Source organism: Taudactylus pleione, unplaced genomic scaffold, assembly GCF_031769625.1.
Source record: "Taudactylus pleione unplaced genomic scaffold, aTauple2 ptg000707l, whole genome shotgun sequence".
NCBI lineage: Eukaryota > Metazoa > Chordata > Amphibia > Anura > Myobatrachidae > Taudactylus > Taudactylus pleione.
Genome location: NW_028285109.1, coordinates 492990 through 510866, shown reverse-complemented (window position 1 = coordinate 510866; position 17877 = coordinate 492990). Strand labels below are relative to the sequence as shown.

At 42.3% G+C, this 17877-nt stretch overlaps 1 protein-coding gene across 3 annotated transcripts in view; it reads left to right on the top strand.

The window, feature by feature from the left end:
* HEATR5A (HEAT repeat containing 5A) overlaps window positions 1-17877 on the top strand; it is a 169861-nt gene that overhangs the window by 126162 nt on the left and 25822 nt on the right. For all 3 annotated transcript variants that reach the window (XM_088456611.1, XM_088456610.1, XM_088456612.1), the window contains 7 exons: window positions 4778-4846; window positions 7879-8055; window positions 10215-10398; window positions 12709-12957; window positions 14934-15061; window positions 16927-17074; window positions 17265-17537. In XM_088456611.1, the coding sequence (XP_088312737.1) occupies window positions 4778-4846; window positions 7879-8055; window positions 10215-10398; window positions 12709-12957; window positions 14934-15061; window positions 16927-17074; window positions 17265-17537 (1228 nt within the window). The remainder of the gene's footprint in view (window positions 1-4777; window positions 4847-7878; window positions 8056-10214; window positions 10399-12708; window positions 12958-14933; window positions 15062-16926; window positions 17075-17264; window positions 17538-17877) is intronic.

The following is a 17877-nucleotide window of genomic DNA, read 5'->3' as shown; positions in this document are numbered from 1 at the left end:
TTACAGGACTGTGAGAGGTTCTGGATATGTGGTTTGAAGGAGAGGGATGAGTCCAGGATAACTCCAAGACAGCGCACTTTGGGGCTAGAGGAGATAGTTGTGCCTTCAATAAAGAGATGGTGGGAAGTGCGGCTATGTTGGAGGGTGGGAAAATGATCAGCTCAGTCTTAAGCTGGGCATCCACTATACAATTTTCTGTCAGATATCTGTCCAATCTGGCTGGTTGGAATGAAAACCTGGTAATGTATGGGAGCAAATAACAATAGTCCATATGCTCACAAACAATGGAAAATAGCAAAAAATGGTTGTTCAGACAAATTGGGTAAAACACACAAATGTAACCAATTTGAACAATTATTTTGTCCTTTTTTCAGTTTTTAAAACCATATAATGGACTGTCATTTGCTCCCATACATTACCAGGTTTTCATTCCAACCAGCCAGATTGGACAGATATCTGACAGAAAACTGTATAGTGTATGTCCAGCTTTAGACATAGTAAGTTTAAGAAATCGCTGGGGCATCCAGGAAGAGATAGTGGGGTGACAGTTGGAAATACAAGTGAGGAGAGAGGAAGAGAGGTCAGGGGAGGAAAGGTAGATCTGATTATCATCAGCATAGAGCTAATGGAGGTCAAAAGAGCTGATGAGTTCACCTAGAGAGGACGTATAGAATGAGAATAGGAGAGGGCCAAGAACACCTTGGGGGAACACCTACGGTAAGAGGCTGTGGGGGGTGGGAGAGGAGTCATGAGAGGAGACAGAGAAGGATCGGTCAGAGAGGAAGATGGATAACCAGGAGAGGGCAGTGTCCCATAGACCAAGGGATTGAAGGATTTGCAGCAGGAGAGGGTGGTCCACAGCAGAGAGGTCAAGGAGAATGAGCATAGAGTAGTGACCCTTGGATTTAGCAGTAAGGGGGTCATTGCTGACTTTTGTGAGGGCAGTTTCAGTGGAGTGGAGAGAACGGAAGCCAGACTGAAAAGGGTCAAGGAGGGAGTGGGAGGAAAGAAAGGTGGTAAGGCGGTTGCAAACAACACACTCAAGGAGCTTGGAGGCAAAAGGGAGGAGAGAGATGGGACGGTAGTTGGAGCGAGTGTTAGGATCAAGTGCCATCGAAGCTGCTTGTAAGCTAAGGGTAAACCTGACCCTGCCGCAGAACTTGAGAGATTCCTGCACGCAGAGAGACGCCCGACTGCGTGCGACACCGCTGAGATTAATTTATGCACGACCCTGTAACGACATGTGAACCACCCACAAACGGCACTTCCTGTCAATCAGGTCCAGTGCCAGATGATAGGAAGATATTTAGGAGGTGGGCAAGATGGGAGCAGGCACAAGGAGAGAGGTAGTGGAGGAGGCCGGAAGGGATAGGGTCAAGGGGGGAAGTGGAAGGGGGTGAGGTCCGAATGAGGACCATGACTTCCTCACCAAATAGAGGGGAGACGGATGTCAGAGTCGGTAAAATGGATGGGGAGGGGTGATCCGGGATAGCAGGAGGTGGAGAGCTGGGGGACTGGTGGGATATAATGTCCTGATGTATGGAATCAATTTTAGATGTAAAGTAGGTAGCAAAGTCAAGGGCAGAGGAGGGAGTTGAAAGTGGTGAAGAGACGCTGGGGATTTGAGGACTGGGAGGAGATGAGGTTCTTGAAATATGACTATTTAGAGAGGGAAAGGGCAGCACTGTAGGATGACAGCATAAATTTGAAATGGAGAAAATCTGCCTTAGAGCGTGATCTTCTCCACTGTCTCTTGTTCATGAACACTTTTGCAGGTATCTGGTGCATGTACCAAGTAAACCCAAGATCATGAAAAGGCACATGCACATGGATAGAAATCAGATCCGTTTACTGTAAGGGTTTGAAAACAAGAAGATCACAGTAGAAGCATCTCTAACGTTGGACAAGTGTTAAGGAACAAGGTTCAAGCAGCTAAATCCCACCAGGAAGTCCCCTGATCATCTCCAGACTCCAAGCCATCCGATGTGCGTCCTTTCCATTCACACTTTGGTTAGAGCCGCACGCAATGCCGATGTTCATGTAGTTGAGTCATTATTTACAACTACACATGGGAAAAAACATTTGATAACCCCGGCAAAGCATGCGTTACACAGAGTGGGCAATAAACCAATATTTACACAGTTCAGTGATTATCGGTAGACTGCACACGTGCCAAGGTACCTTACCGATGTCGCTCACAGAGAGGATTTCTTTGCAAAGTGATTGACACTTAGGGACCTTTTGGAGGCAGTTCTGGGGAGTGGCGGCAAAAACGCAGGCATGACATAGCCGTTTTTGGGACGTGTCTCAGCATACTACTGCGACCCGTATGCAGAAAATTCTTTAGTATACTTTTGTACAGCAGCTCTGTACATGATCGCAGTTGCCATTGCATTAGCGTTCAAGTGTGAATCGGGCCCAGTGAACGCACAAAGGTGCTGTTGCGATTGATTCAAATGGTATCAGAAATGTGGCGGAATAGAGATGGGCGGTGACTAGGGGGGTGCACGCTAAAATGGTCCGTTCACTGGGTATATTATGGGAGTGTTCTGGGAGTGTCAGTACAAGCAGCTGCGTACACAGACACACAGCCGCAAGCTTATTAGGCCATGGTCAGACAGAGAAACTGCACCTTGTATAGGACTGATGCAGTTTTCCATGGTGAGACCGATGGTGACATACCATATTAGGATGCATCAATCAGTATTACAGCGTGCACGGGCGGCTTGGCCCTTGCACTTTTGGCCACATGGATCTACACAAGGGAAGGAGTTTGCAAGCAATTTGCATAAACTCGCAGACGGGTGATTGACCATAGACACTGCTACGTGCGCTTTTGTCTGCAACTCAGAATCTGCCTATTAGCCACTTACATACAGAAAATAGCCAGATCATATAAACTGCACAAAAGTGAAAATTTTCAAGCACCATCTGAGATTGTTTCCGCTATGTTTAATGTTAAATGAAAGGATCGGGGGCTGATAAGTCTTCATTTTAGAAGCTGTTTAGGGTAATAATTACCCGTATTTGGATATGGTACGGATATTGTCCAGTTATGCAAAGAGTCTAAGGATGGGATCTCATGATGTGGACAAGAGACTAAAGAAAAGCGACAATGTATCCTTCTCTCCTTTTATTCTCCATCTCACGTTCTTTTTTTCTATGAGTTTGCATCTCAATGCAGCGTATTCACCCTGAAAACCAATAGCGGCTTCCACTGAGGAAATTGACTTGTACGATTCCAAGGTAACTAAGGGCCTGATTCAGAGCCGGATGCTCTGACCAGAGCGCTCGCTCTGAATCAGGGCCCTCCTACCTAAAAATGGAGCGGCCTCTTGGATGCTCGCATAGCTGTGGGTTACCACCCACAGCTTATGCGAGCGTCCATGATGATGGTCAAGACCATCGCGACCATCGGGCTTGCGCTGAGACACTGCGGTAGGGTCTCGCTGCCGCAAGTCCAGGAGTGCTTTTGGCTCTATCAAAGCCAAAAGCACTCCCACTGACATCACGCCAAAGGGGGCGTGCTGTCAATCACCATCGACAGCACGCCGCCTTTGGTGCGAGACCCATAGCGACAGCTTGGCTGTCGCTATGTGGGTCGTGCGCATGCGCACGATGGAGCTCCCTCCGTCATGCGCATTAGGGCACCATCGACCCGCTTGCGAGCGTCCTGCGCTCGCGAGCAGGTCTGAATTAGGCCCTAAATGCGGTCACTTAGAACTCAGTCAGGTGCGGGTTAGCAGTAATGTAGTCTAGAAGAAGCTTCTCCCAAAGGGCAGGGATTTAGGATAGGGATACCCACTACATTACAATGCATGAATGTCTATGGTATCACATGTAGATAGAGGTATGAGTTGACATTGCACTATTTACAGTACATACAAGGTAGATTTTCAAACAAAGCATCTGTTGTATATCCTGGCTGGCTTGGTGGTAAAACTATATGGTATAAATTTTGTCTATTAATAAATATACTATGCAAGCAGTAACAGAGCTACTATATTTAACTGGAAAAAATAATTCTCCATTTAAATAGCAGCAGTGTCTCCTCCTTGCACCAAACACTTTGCTAGCAAGTGATGAGGACTGGGCGCCAGTGTCCTAAGTTCAGTTTATTTTGCTGCATTTAACACCTGCATATAATGGAAATGCTTATGTATGATCAGATTTTTTTTTTTTCTTGAAAACCACTGGCAGTTTGTTTTACTATATGCTTATATTTATGTACATTTAAATGGCTAACTGCAATCACTCAGCTGGAGAAGACATAGCACATATCTTCCCTGTTCAAGACTATCATCCTTATCAGTGTATGATCACCCCGGCCATATTTATGTACTCTGGGATTACGTTTATCATGTAAATGGTTTCCTTTTGTCTCTGTAAATATTTACATTTATATATGTATCATTGTGATGTTGTGATATGTGGTTCTTATCATCGTGAGAATCTTCTTTCCGCCTACTGAGAGTGACAGGATCAATGTCTAATTTGGTCACATACAGTACATGGATCAGCAGATTGATTCTGTGAAGGCTGTTGGCACTTGTTTTATGAGGCTGGATCACTTCAGGCTGTTATAGTACTATTACAGTAATGCCTGATAATAAACCTATAGTTTTTACTAGGATAATTATAAGGAATTGCCTACACTTTGGATTCACACATGCTGCAGTATTTGTCTATTTGACTGATTTGGCAGCATGTGTTAATCTACTGTACTTGGGATATATATACTGTATACTTTGTGTCATGAGTTTCTCTGTACCAACAGGTGGTCGCCGCAGTAAGACCAGCTTTCATCACCGACACCCCACCAGATGTTACTGCCAAGGCCTGCCAGGTAACTTATACATTCTCTGATTCATTACTATATAGAATTATATGCTTTCATGTTTGGTTTAACATTATGAGAAATCTTGTTAACATTTTCTATAATTATTTAAGTGGAAATTATGGTAATGATGCAATAAAATCATAATGTAACTATCGGATGGCTCAGTTTTGTTATCAACCGCAATTTATGGGAAGAGGATAACGACATACAGTACTTGTTTTTTTGCAAATGCTAAGTATGGTGTCTTTCTCATTCTTCCAATGGGGGGGGCATTGGAAACTCTGGGGTGTTTTCCTAAATAGCCTTTGGAGCATTCATTAATTATTAGCTAGATTTGTTTATTGAGTTTTCAGGAGTAACTGAAATGTAAAATGTAGAAGCTTTGAGGGGCATTGTGTAGCTGCGCACACCACTTGGAATTACTGTTGCCGAACATCGCAACTTTTCCTGTACAGCTCTATGATAAATCTGTGATAATGCCCACGAGATGCCCACAAAACGGTCAAAATGCCAGCAGCTCGCGCCCATTGTGCAGAATTGAATTGCCTCTTTACTATTATAAGGTTCAGAAGTGTAGTCGACAGAGAAGTAAAATAAATAATATGATGAGCAGGTTTGGAGCATCTACTACTGCTGTGTTGTAATGTGGAGCACTGGACCAATAGCACATGGGGCAATGAGACTGCTGTGGTAAGGTTTAATTAGTGTTGGGGATACTGTGCTGGGCTTAATGTAACAATAGGAGTGTTTCAGTTGTAGGTCCACAAAGTTCATGAACATTGAAAAATGGGTATAAAATTGAAAAAGTTATTTCCTCCGTTTTGCCTGAACGCTAGAAGGTGGCAAATTATTTTAAATGCTAATGCTTAGTATTTTAAGACTATAATTTATTGACTGATGGTGAACCCTGAATAAAAAACTGCATTGTTTAGCAAATGTCGGTGGTTCATGGCTCCTCGTCGATGGGGGGAGGGGGTTTGGTGTCTGATGTTGTTCCATTATCATTGGTTTTACCCCGATGGTGACGCTGGCAATGTCTTTTTGTATTTCTCTCCAACTTTATGGTCTCTTCTTAACTCAATAGTCTATACTAAGCAACACTGGATGAAGTCTAATCTTATATAGTCACCTACTGCTATGTGCCGGTAACTATTGCGCACATTCCAGAGCATACATCCTGGTACCTATGTGATATCCATTGGCAGATACTTGGGCTTTAAGGTGACCGGATGGAGAAGAGTGGCACAGTGTGCAATATAAGGAGACATGGGACTTAAAATTAACTTACAGAAAAAAATTAGAGACCTTTGGCCTCCTGTCAGAACATATTATAAGACAGCCATTTTAGTGGAACCATGCCTGCATTTTGCTCTGCTGTCAATGTAAAAAGAACCATCGAGCACTATGCAACCTGGCAACTCCAAAGGAACACCCACAGATGCCAGAACCAACCAAACGGCATCATATTTATTATAGTTATTGTTTTTTATTGTCCAAAACCTTTGTCATCACATTAAAATATCAAAATGTACAGATGTTTTTTTATACTTCTTATACTACTATTTACTACAATCTGCTTACAGCTAGATGGAAGGGTCACTTTTCTGTTCTCCTAATACTTGACCACTGTGTGGCTTTCAATACAATTGACAATTCTCTCTCTTCCTGTACACCCTTCACTCCCTAGTCCTTTGCTTACCTCAGGGGTTCCCAAACTCTTTTTTTACTTATGGCTTCCTAGAGTATCAGCAGTTTTTTCACAGTGCTCCTAGGCCAAAAGTTTCTTACCAGTCATCCTTAGGCTCCATTATGTAGTGCTGCTTGTCTACATCATTTCTGATAGCTGAAAGCACTGGTTTTGCCCATCACTTTGACCAGAAATAATTTGATTTTGGTCCTGGACCATCAAACCAAGTTTGGGAACCACTGGCTTACCTGTTTAGCTCCTACCTAATAACTCTTCATCCTCCCCCACCACTGCCAGTATCTGTCAGGGTATTTCAATGTTCAGATATTGGACCTCTGCTTTTCTCTCTTTATACCTCTAATATGCTTATTTGGCCTGTGATATCACCTCTACACAAATGATACCCAAACTGACTTCCCCAAGTTTCCCATTTTACCCATTGTTGCCAATTACCTCTTTTCCAACTCCACTTTGATATCCTTATGATGCTTAAAGCTCAACATGTCACATACTGGGCTCAGTGTTCTCCACGTTAGTCCCAGTTTCCTTAATGTCATTCCTGACTCCTCCCTCTGCTTCATTGCTCAATCCTGTCTGCTGCTGTAACTACTGCACCCTCCTCTTATCCTCACCTGTCCTCGCTCCAATTCAAACTAATTGCTTTTTCTTCTTACCATTCCAGATCCACTGCACCACTCTGCAAATCCTTTTACTAACCTCCATAATCCACCATCATCTCCAAAACCCATACTGTCCCTCACACCCTCTTAGACCTGTTTCTGATGTTCAGCTTTCACTTCCACATGTTTACTGTAGCCTAACCAACTCTATCCTGATGTTATTCCTTCTGTGCAGTAACGGCTCTTACCCCGTCCCCACTAGTTCCAATTGCCTGACCCTCTCCCTCTACATTGTAAGCTCTCACAAGCGAGGCCCTCTCTACCATCTGTGTCACATCTGCACCTACTCATTCAAATATAACTATCTATATGTATGTATATATATATATATATATATATATATATATATATATACATACATACATACATACATGATGTCTGTCCTGATGACGGGGTAGCAGCCCCCGAAACGTCGATGTATTAAAGACCCGGCTTTTTATACCTTACAAGTCTTGGAGTGACGCCTTTTGTTTGAAATATATATATATATTTTTTTTTATTTTATTTTTTACTCTTTGGAGCATTATCCTGCACTGTCCAGTTTTATGCCACCTTATAATTAAACATTGATGAGGAAATGATAGTTGTGCTGTTCTGTGGTGGTGATGCTGTTGAGGAGGAGAGGTATGTTCCAGAAGGAGAAGTTACAGCTATGTTTATTTCTCATACAGGTTGCCAGTGCGTGGCTGGCTAGTGAGGTTGTAAAGGACCCCTCAGACTTGCATAGGGTTCAGCAGCTTCTCCTCTCTTCTCTGAGCAAAGTGCAGGTGACAAAAGAAACTTCAAGTGTATATAGTGAGAGCACTACTACAATGGAGACCTTGGCTGTACTGAAGGCCTGGGCAGAGGTAAATAAAGCACAAATCATACATATGTAAGAATATACATATTACAGCCAGTATTTACAGGTACCGGAGCGAGAATGTTCTTATTGTGTGATATAATTTGTATTCACTGCATAATTTTGTTTTTGTATGTTTTTTTTCTTCAATATTCTAAAATGTGTTTTTGTAATAGTTACTGTTTTTCTTGTTTTTTATAAAAAAAAGAAACCGCTTGCGATAAAATACAGTTACTTTGTGGAGCAACAGAGAAAGTAATGATAAAATAAGCAGGAGTAAATTGCACAGAGCAAAAAAAGAATATGTTAAAAGAAGGGTGACAACCAAGGGGCATGGGGATGTTATTGAAAGGGGGTGATTAGAGCAGGGTCTGGTAAGTAGAAGTTAGTCAATGGTGCCGTTTTCCTTTCACTTTCCTGTGATGTGTTGGTTAAAAATCTCCTTATTGCATGCTGGTTTCTGCCAGCAGCACAATATCAGGAAATGTCCTTTAATATTTTCCATAGTTCCTATTTTACACCCCAACGACAATTCTTGGCAGGAATGTTGACATCACGTAATTGTCTACGCTGCCACACTCCACATGCCGACTTCCTACACTGCTTCTGGTCCTGCCCACTCCTTCATCACTTTTGGCTTTCAGAGAGATGATTTTTTCTAGACCACCTAGTTAACTACGTACCTTTCTCTGCAGAATGGGCTATTTTTGGGATGTGTTGGGAGATATGATTGGATGTGCAGCAGTTCTGTCTTGCTTTAGTATACTCTTCTACATTGCAAGTTGGAGAAAGGTCTAGGTTACTGCCGCGTTCTCCATTTGGTAGCTATCATAATGGTGTAAGTGTTCCAACAAAGGATGTTCCACATTAAGGCCCCCTTATGTGATAGTTTGCCCAATGATAACTCCATTTAGTGTTATGGGCCCCCAGCTGCTGTCCTTTGAACCCTTGTGCTATTTTCCCGGTCATCAGTTTGGCTAAAAGACCAGCACGCAGGTGTTGAAACTGGATGCTTTGGCTAAATATTCTTCCTTTGTAATATTTTGGGAAGAGAAAGTAGAATAACACTCAACACCTTCTTCTCTGACAAAAGTGGTTATGACTTTTCATGTTAACCAAGAGCTTATCCTGTCTTCCCTTTGTCCTCCAGGCTCATATATATATATAATATATAATATATGACTTTGCAGGGCTTAGCAAAGTGATCTTATTGTGCATTCCTGATGCTGCTTTGTTTTGTGACTATGCAGAGTAACAACCTAGTTCTTCGCATATAGTTTTTTTTTCAATTATATTACATTATTGTAACTGCCTCTGCTGATACTCCCTTTAGTAACAAAGTAGTGCAGGCATTAGATGGCCATTCCCTTCTTTTCTGTGAACATTGTGAGATCCATTGGGAGAACATTGGGTAGTACAGACGATGTAATGGTTAGCATTACTGCCTCACAGCACTGAGGTCGTAGGTTTGATTCCCACCACGGCCCTACATGTGTGGAGTTTGTATATTCTCCCTGTGCTTGCGTGGGTTTTCTCCAGTACTCCCGGTTTCCTCCAACATTCCATAAATATACTGGCAGGTTAATTGGCACCCAACAAAAAATTGACCCTAGTGTGTATGTGTGTGAGCATGTGGTAGGGAACATAGATTGTAAGCTCCACTGGGGCAGGGACTGATGTGTATGGCCAAATATTCTCTGTAAAGCGCCTTGCATAATATGTGCGCGCTATGTAAATAACTGGTAATAAATATCCCATCCCATCATCGCAGGCCCCTCTACTCCTGCTCAGGATAAGAGTATTTTTCACTTAACTGTTCTTCCCCAATACATGGAATGCTTAGCTTGTGTTTGCACAACTAGCTCTTATTATTGTGCCTTGCTTGGCTATTAATAAGCTGGACCGTAACTGAGACTGCAGAGGATTATACTGATTAGGATTAATGTTGTTTTATTTTGCACCTGCTTCCTAGTTTGTGGCTTTTAGTTCATTGTTTGTTTTTTCCTACACTCATGCTAGAGATTTTACAGTAAGGTAACGATCCTCTTTTCTAGATACATCTATCATGAGATATGATCATCTACATATGTTCTTATGAATGGTTCAGACTTTATTTAGTCATCCTATACTATTATGTGCTTACAAATATAGTATGATCTTTAATAGATCAACATCGCCATTGAGGAGAGGAAGTCACCTGAAGGAGGGGATTGTGGGAACTCTGGGGACAGTCTCTTTTCTATGATGCAAGCTGACATTTCAACTCTGAGCAAGTTATGGTTGTCGGCTCTACAAGATCATGCACTGCTTACACTGACTGCAGAGTGCGACCATCAGCTCCCGCCACAGGGTAAGTCTAGCCAGGACAATGGTAATTTACTCTTATTGAAGGCTGCATAATCTAAAATGCAGCAATTTTACATTTCTCTCCTTTTTCTAACTTTGCTGCAGCTGCACCCAACAGCCTTTTTTTGGCACGCCAGGTCCCCTGCAATTTGGCTTGCGTCTGAGTCTGTATCTATATGAAGTGCTACGATGCAGTGGTCATTGTTTGTTTCCATGCCAAGTTCCATTGTGCTTCATTTACAGACTCATTCGCACACAGATGTACAGTGTCACATATGACATTAATCCGTGCAGTCTTGTGTAGTGGTACATCACATCTGTTTGCGACTAATGCACTTTCATGTTGTAAAGATGCCTAGCGCAAGCCAACTCGCACAGGACATGGCGGCTCACTCGTGCCAGGCGTCTCACGCCACAAGGCATATTAATGCTAGGTGTGTGCGGACACATCTGACGTTGTCATTATTAGAAAGAACTGAAAAGCTTGATGTTGACCATTTCTGTTGTGTTTAAGTTTTTATGATAGGGCTCAGACAAGGTGTGAATTGATGATAACCCATAAAGTGTGAATCTAGTACTTGGTAAGAATGCACGTAGGGATGTGGACAACATAAGCGCCTACTATACTCTCCCTATGCTTGCCCGTCCTGTTTTGCATTTTCAATAGCAAGTTGACTCAAGTCAATGATGCACTTAAGTTAGCTTACATACATAAGCATTCACACCTTTGGTGCACAGTTGCAGTATGGAAATGTGTATGTTATGTAAACAAAACAAACACAACCTGACAAACGTCTAACTTAAAATGAATCCTATTATGTTAATTATTGATACTTACTCAGCTATTGTCTTCTTTCACCCAGACACCGAACGTTGTTGTTCAGTCTCTGGTGATTCAGATGACAACAAGAAGAACTTAAGCCGGATACACACTATACAAAATATTATCCGACCTTGCGATCCTCCAAATCCACGCAGCTCATCATTGGGTGTTTGCATCTTTCCATCTAATGCTCTGCACATGAGATAGGACGATGTGACGGACAGCACTGTGTATTTACATTAAGCATGTAACGATATATCGTGTTGTACGGCAGATCATGCAACATGTACTGCGATGCGAATGTAGCTTTAAACCTGCCGCTGGGTCGGCCATCGGTCAGGTGTGTACCCAGCCTAAGACAAGTACATTTTAGCCTCATTCTGAGCAGATTTCACAGACATAGGGATGCGTGTTTAGGACATGGAAATTTGGCTTTTAACCTGTAACTTACTTAGGGGTAAAAGCTCAATTAAGAATGACACTTTTAGCCATTATTTAAATAAATGTTGGCGCAGCTTGTGTTTCAGTCACAACACCTGGTGTGAGTACAGGATGTGTCTAATCACCATGGTCCTGATTGTGGGTGGGACACTGCAGGGTACGTGTCTGCGTCTCTTACCAGTATTACTTCTGCGACTACATACAAATACAGAGACAAGCCCTTCCCTGCTGTACATCTTTACATGTTCAATTACTGCTTGGTGCGTCTTTACACTCAGTCATCAGTCACGCCACCTAAACTTGCACCCTCCCAATGCTAGGTACAGATTGTCCATTTGAGTATGGCCTCCAATGTGTGTCTGAGTTCACAACCACTTCACAACACACACGCACAACACTTCCATAACGCACACATAAGTCCATACCTGTGCCTCCACCAAGGAATGCCCAATACATTTTCATGACATTACTGAGACCATGCGGCTCTGTGTGCACAGACTCTGGACGCATGCGCAGTAGCAAACAAATCGCTGGACTGCGTGCAACATCGACATTACGTCTGATTCCGAATCAGGCCCCATGTCTACAGGATAAAGTTAATATCGACTCTCTCATAATATAAATATATATATATATATAATATATTAGGGATGTGCAGGCTCAGATTAGTTCGGATTTGCACGCCGGGTTCAGATTTTTCCCTCCAAAAAACGGGGCTCAGAAAGAGGCAAAACGTCATCTTTCATGGACAAACATCATCATTCCTGGACTTTTGTTGTCCAGGAATGATGATGTTTGTCCATGAAAGATGACGTTTTGCCTCTTTCTGAGCCCCGTTTTTTGGAGATAAAAATCCGAACACGGCGTGCAAATCCAAACTAATCCGAGCCTGCACATCCCTAATATATATATAATAAATATATATATATATATATATATATATATATACCAGTTATTGCATAAGTGAGTACTAATGTTACTGTATGTTCTTTCAAAATTTTTTTAGTCTTCTACCTCCCCAATTTATCCTCCTGTGTCGCTGCCTTTCAGGGGGAGCATTTTATACTGCGGAGACCAGCGATGCTGCCAGGCCTCACTATCTTAGCTCCTGGGCGCCGATTCTTCATGCTACTTCTCTGTGGCTTAGCAGCTCTGGTTTTCTACTTCCAGACCAGGATGAGGCCGGCAGCCGGCTCTCCCGCCCTGTCACCCCAACCACCATGGGGCAGGAGCGGAGCACATGGCCACTAACCAAGTCACCAGAAGATCTGAATTCGGAGAGATTTCATCTAATTCTTGGTATATGGCCAGTTCTTTGTTTCATTATCCATTCATTTGTTATGTACTAGTACCAACATATCCAGTGTCTATAAACCACTCTTACTATCAAATGTAATACAGTTTTGTATATAAAACAATCATAGTGTAATAAATAAAAAACAAGGATATTTAATAAAAAATCACCCTAACACTGCACTACAGATAATGAAACTAATATTGGCCTAATTATATAAAGAAGAGTTTTAAATCTTGCATTTCAAAATTAGATTCTACACAAAACCCCACTCAGGTGGTCACCCTACCCTCCTTCAAAATCATTAACATACAAATATATAGTGGGTTTTGACACAACCGTCTAGGTTAAATATATTACTACTGTTTCAAATGGTTGTTCTCCAAATAAACACCTAAAACTTGCACAGTTGCTGACTTGAGTTAAGATATACTTTTCAAAGATGCAATCCAAAGCTAAATATGTCTAGATCATCAAATATCCATCACTAGTTCCTTAGTGTTGTATACTCCACTTCTGTATGGTATCACTTGGTTTCCTTAATCTCCCAGAGATTTTTTTGTCTGCATAATCAACATATAGGGAGAAAAAGAATTCCAAACATGGTGAAATATCGTTATAGTGAAATAATGCAAATCAATATCAATTTTGAATCCAACAGACAAAAAGCGGCGTGCCATATATGGTACTGTACAAAGAACACCTACAATCGCACGAGCATATTACTCCAAGCGCCTCCTGAGATATAGGACCTGGAAAAGATGTTCCTGATGTGCATAAGTCCATCCAGATGTCACAATGACCGACCTGTTGTTCTCCTCCACCTACGTGTTTCAACTCATTGAGTCTTTCTCAAGGTGTCCTTGAGAAGGAATCATAAGGAGTTGAAGCCGGTTAACGGGACTTCTAGGTGGACTGATGCACATCTGCTTTTTGTCTGTTGGTGGTGGAAAATTGATAATGATTTGTATTTTTTCACACTTACTGTCCACCCCTGCACTAGAGGGAGGGTTAGTGTTAAGGTGCGTACACACTGGGCGATATTTTGGACAACAGAACGATAACTATATCGTTATCGTGCAGTCGTCCAAAATATCATTAATTTTTTGCGCAAAAACGATGAACAAGAACGACCAGCGATGCGCGCTCCCGCAGGTCGTTTGTCTTTGTCATTCATCGCTCGAACATGCAGGCCAACCTGACGATATTGTCAGATTGTTGCATGTTCTGGAATGAGGGAGAGAGCCCGGCACTGAACTATACCCTTCACTATATAGTTCAGTTTTTGTGTTCAGTGTCGTTAATGACACTGAGCACACCCCTGCCGGGGAAACACTAAACGATGTCGCTCATGGAGCAACCTGTCTAGTGTGTACGCACCTTTGGGGAATAGGGCAAGTATACTTTCCGGAATGCCGGCTCACCAGATCAATCTGCCGGAACTGACAGTCACATGATCATCGGGACCCAGAAGAAGACACTGGAGACGCTGCTGCCTCTGGGACGTTAGGTCGACATTTTATCATGTCGGCATGTCATCCGTGTAGGTGTGGTCACTGTTGACATGCTAAGAATGTCGACATTTCAACCATGTAGACATAATGCATGCTGACATGAGAACTGTTGACCTAACATCATACCATACCCATCACAGGCTTCTAATTTGGCCTTGAGTGTTTCACCTTACCCCAGCCACACCACCACACAGCAGAATTAATGAATTGGCCTGGATTATCCCAGTTCTATTCAAAGATTATAAATTCCACTAAATAAACTTTACAACCCTGCTAAATAGCATTCTTGCAAGACAAGTCATTTGTTGGGATATAGGCTTAAATATCAGTTTAAAAAAAAAACGGTTTAAATATCATTTTTAACTTGTGAAAGTGGCCATTATAACTGCTGTGGTAATTGTCCCCTCTCTCTGTACATATAGCAACTGGGTTTTTTTCTGCTTCTGTTTTTTGGGTGCTCTCGGCAGGAATCTGTGTGGAATTTCTCAGCTGTCCCCCTGTGGATGCTCCTATGGAAAGAATATCTGCCTGTCTGAGGGCTATGAGGGCACTTCTCAGAGGTGCATGGCCTTGGGCTCAAATAGGGGCCAATCAGGTAAGTGCTATTGTCTTTATCAGTCTGCGCATTAACGTTGATTATTTTCTTGCCTAGTCCATTAACGCACCATGAGGATTAAACCTAAAGTGAATGAGTTTAGGGAGGACTCCTTCCCTATGGGCATACCCCTGTATTCCCCGATGAACTATACCAGAAAATCATTTCACTAAACAAATAAAGAATGTTTTCATGTTGTACGGGTGAGAATACACAGGACATGACACAGCAACATACAGGTATTTCAACACAATTCTAAGTGTGGATGGAATCTGCCTAAGTGTTAAAAAATAGCTTGAAAGGAGCCCTAAAAAAAACGCTGGCTGCAAACATTACATACTGTACATAAATACATACTGTACATACATACATACATACTGTACATACATACCTTCACAGTTTGAGCCAAGTGGTGACATTGCAAAGTTGTTTACCAGTGTATGCTGGTGAAATGTCCAGCATTTGCTGCAAGACTTGGTCCTGCTCAGTGTCACTCATGTTATGTGAGATATCCCATAGGGTGTAGGAGAACACGTCCAGTAAGCAATAGTAATATGATGTTACCCTGCACATGAGAACTGTACCTCTCTGAGAGTCACAATAGGGAACGTCACAAGCAGCAGGACAGCATGATAAAGCAGAACATCACATCCAACGATAGGAAGAGACACATTTCAAAGTGAAGTCCTGGTTCAGATAGAACTTGGTGACTGCGTTCAGTAGAAATTGTTGAACAATATATATAACTTCCTTGTACTGTAGATGAGGATAAGAATAGGTTACAAAGAGTCTTATGCAGCTAATACTGAAATGCATGTAGGAAGGAAGATCTGAATTTGAGCATATTGGTTGTAGGGAAACCATTGAGTAGGGAGACATCAGTGCCTGTATGGTAACGGTTTGATGATAATTCTGAAATCCTGTTGATTGTAGCTCTTTTTTTATCAATATTTGGAGAAATATAGAATCTGGCAGCAGTAAATAACCTAATGGTCCATCTAGTCTGTTCATTTCAGCTCTCGGTGCATATATAAATGAGTAAAACTAGGGAGTGGGGAATAGCATAGACCCAGTCAATGAAAATCTGGGATATTGGTGGCTGCAAGTTACCAGCGAAACAGTCTGAACACTGCCATCTATATAAATCAAGTAAATGTATTTATATTTTACAAACATTATCAGCCATCTAACCATAGACGGGCAAGAATGTAAGCAATATGTAGCACCTCTAGTGAAACCATGGGGCTGGTGCAGAGATGGATGTATACCCACTTACGGAGCTCATCTTGCATGTTTTCACACTGCGCATACTCCGGAGCTAAGTGCACTAAGTACAGGTGATGCAAAGTCACTCAATCGCATCTCCAGCCCAGACTGAGGAGGTGTAACTGGGCTGTAATGGTGCTGGCTATGCAGAGTCTGGATGTTTCCTGCTTCTAGGCTTAACATTTGTACCAGAAGTATAGACTTTTATAAGTGCACACGGATGACGGTGATCATTAAGAAACCACGTGTACGGGTAGGGGGGCTGGGGGGGGGGGGTCACCACAAGATGTGTACAACTTCACTTGTGTGTGAATATATTTGTACACTGCAGTGGCACCTGTGGCCAAATTGCATTCAACTCTGCATCAGGCCCCGAGCTCTTAACCTGTGGGAGAGGAATTTAGTGCGTATCCAGGGCCACTATACAGTAAGGAACAGTAATCAGTAAGTCAAAGAGCTGTAAGCTTTGGTAGTGAGTGATGCATACATGCATAAACACTGCAAAACCATGAAAGACTGTTGTGGAACAGGTTTTCATATGGACATGACCATCCTGCTAGTTCTAGGCTCATCACTCTTCTTATCCCTGCATTCCCCAGGAACTTGCCATTGAGTTGGTCTCTGTACTGCATCGACTGCTGCTCATGAGAGAGTCCTTAGAAGTGCAACTTCTGGCCTTAGAGGTTGGAAGACAGATCCTGAGTGCAGCTCAAGAACACATACAGGAGAGGAGGAGGAGTGCGGCAGGTAGGAGATGTAGAAGAATGCTGACTTCAGCAATGTACAGGAGGAGTCATACTGTGGTTTCATTGGGGTAATGTAAACCACAAACATATGAGATTAGATAATAACAAGGAACATCAAAGGTTCATTACGAACTATGCTATTCCAAGTGTCCTTATTTCAATGTATATTAATATATTTCCCTTTTGTCTAGTTGATGATGGAGCTGAAGAAAAGGAGACCTTGCCAGAGTTTGGTGAGGGACACGATACTTGTGGCCTGGTGCCTGGGCATTCCCTGGTACTTGCTGCTTTGGAGTTCTGCCTTTGTATCCTCATCAGACAATTGCCTCAGCTTAGTCCCCGTCTGTCTGGGAACTCTACTGGAAGCAGTGTAGCAAAACAGCCCCTGTCACATGACGCCAGCCTGCTGATCTCTGCTTCTCTGGGCATCCTAGCTGAGCTGCCCTCCCTCTGCTCTCCAGAAGGTGAGGTTAGGCACTTTCCTACAGACATGACTATGGGATAACGCAATGCATGTTTATTTTGCAGCTTGTATTATTTTCTTGTATAGACAGATTAATGTTTATTCTTTATATGTGATCAGTGCTCACCTGATGCATCTTATACTGTATATTTTATTGTAAAGTTCTTACTGTTGTGTAAAACTTATTAAACTGTTCTTCATGCTACTGTTTTTTTTTTATTAATTCCACCTAGTTTTTAATGCAGATTTATGCTTTGTTAGTTCTGTCTAGTTTATATGATGTGTTTGCTTTCACTTAACATACACTGTCTGCAAAGAAACATGCATTTATTTGCATTTAC